Here is a 2,463-nt window from a genome sequence, read left to right as displayed (position 1 = left end):
ACTCTGCAGAAGCCAGAAGGACTGATGGATAAGTAATATTTTCTCCTGGCCGCCCTGTAAGGGTCCTTGCTAAACCAGAATGCCCACCCATGGTCAGGAGCTTTTTCACCCTCAGGGCCTCGCCATCAGAGGGCTGGTAATTCTAACATTGCTCAAAGTGTTCTTACCATCAGCACTCCAGTCAACATGAAATATGGTCCAAAAAGTAAAAATCATCCAAGTGGCTCTGGGACTTCAAATACTTATTTGTGAGGAAGGAAGAAAAACACTTAGAGGGTTATTCACAAAGGAGCCGAAGGATAAAAGGGGTTCTAAACCCTCCGTTTTTTTTTGCCTATATCTACTGCTAGCAAGAAGTAGATATAGGCAAGAAGTTTAAAAAAAAAAAAAAAAACGCTTGAACTGTTTTTAAACTTACCTCGTTATCGCTGCTCGATCCCGCGCCGAGAATCAGGAAGTGATCGTACGGCCGCAAAGGATCTTGGGGCATGCGCAGTTCCGATTCTCGGCCGGGAGACGAGCAGAGACGCAAGGTAAGTCTATGGACGCATGCACCCGCCTGCAGACACCGCTGGATCGGAGAGACAGTGCAGTCAGCGCTGGATCGGAGTGACGTCCCACCGCTGGAGGGACACATGAAAACAGGTGGAAAGAAGAGGAAGATCAGAATAAGAGACATCATTTGAGGTAAGTGCTAACATTTACATGGGGGGAGGGGAAATTTTTTTTGGCTTTAATGTCACTTTAAGCCAAAGGCTAATCCTTCGGCCGATGGAGCTCTTTGGTTCAGCCGAACCAAAGGGACTGCTGTACAACCTATTCACAATATCCTGTACAGCAGCCGAACGGCTCAGCCAAGCCGAACCACATGCGTTCGGCACGGCTGAGCCAAAGACACAGCCGAAGCGGGAAGAACGGTCTGCCAAAAAGACCATTCTCCCCGCAAATGTGAACAACTAGACGGAGCTATTGGTGACAGTACTGCTGGCTCCGCCTATTTGTTTTGATTTGGCCTGCATCTGTCATATGGGTCAGCCAACTTGCTCACCCCACACCTTCACTGCGGCCACAGAGTTCACCAGAATTGGCTGCTCTTCTTAAACAGGGTACGGGATCTCCTCCACACCACATATCAGAAACAAAGACAAGAAAATCTAATGGGTTTATGCCTTGAGTTTAACCCTGGTTTTTATTCGGTTGCAACTGTAGTTGCCCCTGTTTTCATTTAATTTTGAATGTTACTATATGTTATTTAAATAAACAATTTTTTTATTAAACTTCAAGCCATGGTGTCATATCTCTCATGAAACCCCGGTATTTCCTCCTGTTGTTTTGTGATATTGTTCCAACAATAAAACTTTAATTAAAAGCATATGTGCTTTTAATTAAAGATTTATTGTTGGAACAATACCACATGGGGGAAAGGTGATTTTCTTGTTTTTGTTTCTTAAAGGTTTGACAAGCTCACATGGACCCCAGGACACTTTCATAGCAAGCAAAAGATGAATATTAAATGTTCGAAACAGTCTGAAGTTTCCCCAGTGCTGACTTCCTTTACCTTTGGCTTGGCACTCCTTTTGTGTTCTGCTGCCTTTTACAATTCCTACCAAACCAAACCCGTTGGGTGAGGTTGCAGGCACAAGCACGTTCAAAAACGAGTTGCGAGGTCACAGAAGTATACCAAGTTTTGGTCTCTGTACCTCGGCACAAGATGTGACCTTCTAGCATTGAGCAATACCCGTAGACTCGGCCAATCATCCGGCAGGTCACACATTCTTTCCAGACATGACTTGAACCTCCATGACTTCCCTTTAATGTCAGAGAAGTAAGAATCAGCATTTCCTCTTACAAGGGGATGTTTCTTCACTGCTCTTGGTGTTTTCCATGTAGATGCTGTTGTGGCAGATGTGAGCTGGCAACGTGCAGAGCAAACCACACTTTGTCCGGTTACAAGCCAGAGATTGTACTTGTGCTGAGAATCCAGTCGTATGTCTTCCTCTAGGACTGGTAGTCACCGGTGCATGGCACGGTCCAGCTTGCTCAAATAGTTTAAGATTCAGCTTTAGGTTTTCGCAAAGGGATACAAAAATGACATAGAATAGAATAATGTGCCGAGTTGTATAAAAAAAGAAATACTGTACGTTTAGAGGATATTGATGATAAATGTGCACACTGGAGATGTACTTGGTATTTTTGGTTCTAAATTCCTAAGCATGTGGTGTCACACAAAGAACACAGTCACCCATCAACCTCTCCTCATCCCCATAATTCATTTCCATAACCCCCCCTCCTCCTCTTCTCCTAAACCCATCCCTGTGTGTGCAGAAAGGCAGCCCAGGAACTTATCAGCCGAGACGATTTCTGGTAAAATCATCGGATGTTCTCTGCACTTATATCACCGATAGAACAAAATGGTATATTTAGCAAATAAGATCAATAATCATTTATATATATATATATATA

The 2,463-nt window shown here is 43.9% G+C and overlaps 1 protein-coding gene across 1 annotated transcript in view; it reads left to right on the top strand.

The window, feature by feature from the left end:
- Positions 1 to 771: 771 nt before the first annotated feature.
- LOC108803284 (DENN domain-containing protein 3-like) overlaps positions 772 to 2,463 on the top strand; it is a gene marked incomplete at its 3' end in the record, with an annotated part of 21,523 nt that continues 19,831 nt past the window's right edge. The window contains exons 1-3 of the mRNA XM_018575114.1: positions 772 to 917; positions 1,454 to 1,624; positions 1,891 to 1,963. Of these exons, the coding sequence (XP_018430616.1) occupies positions 772 to 917; positions 1,454 to 1,624; positions 1,891 to 1,963 (390 nt within the window). The remainder of the gene's footprint in view (positions 918 to 1,453; positions 1,625 to 1,890; positions 1,964 to 2,463) is intronic.

This window comes from Nanorana parkeri, unplaced genomic scaffold (assembly GCF_000935625.1).
Source record: "Nanorana parkeri isolate BGI_ZX_2015 unplaced genomic scaffold, ASM93562v1 scaffold3567, whole genome shotgun sequence".
In the NCBI taxonomy this organism is placed as follows: Eukaryota; Metazoa; Chordata; class Amphibia; order Anura; family Dicroglossidae; genus Nanorana; species Nanorana parkeri.
The sequence above is the reverse complement of the archived record's forward strand: the minus strand, read 5'-3'. Positions and strand labels throughout refer to the sequence as shown.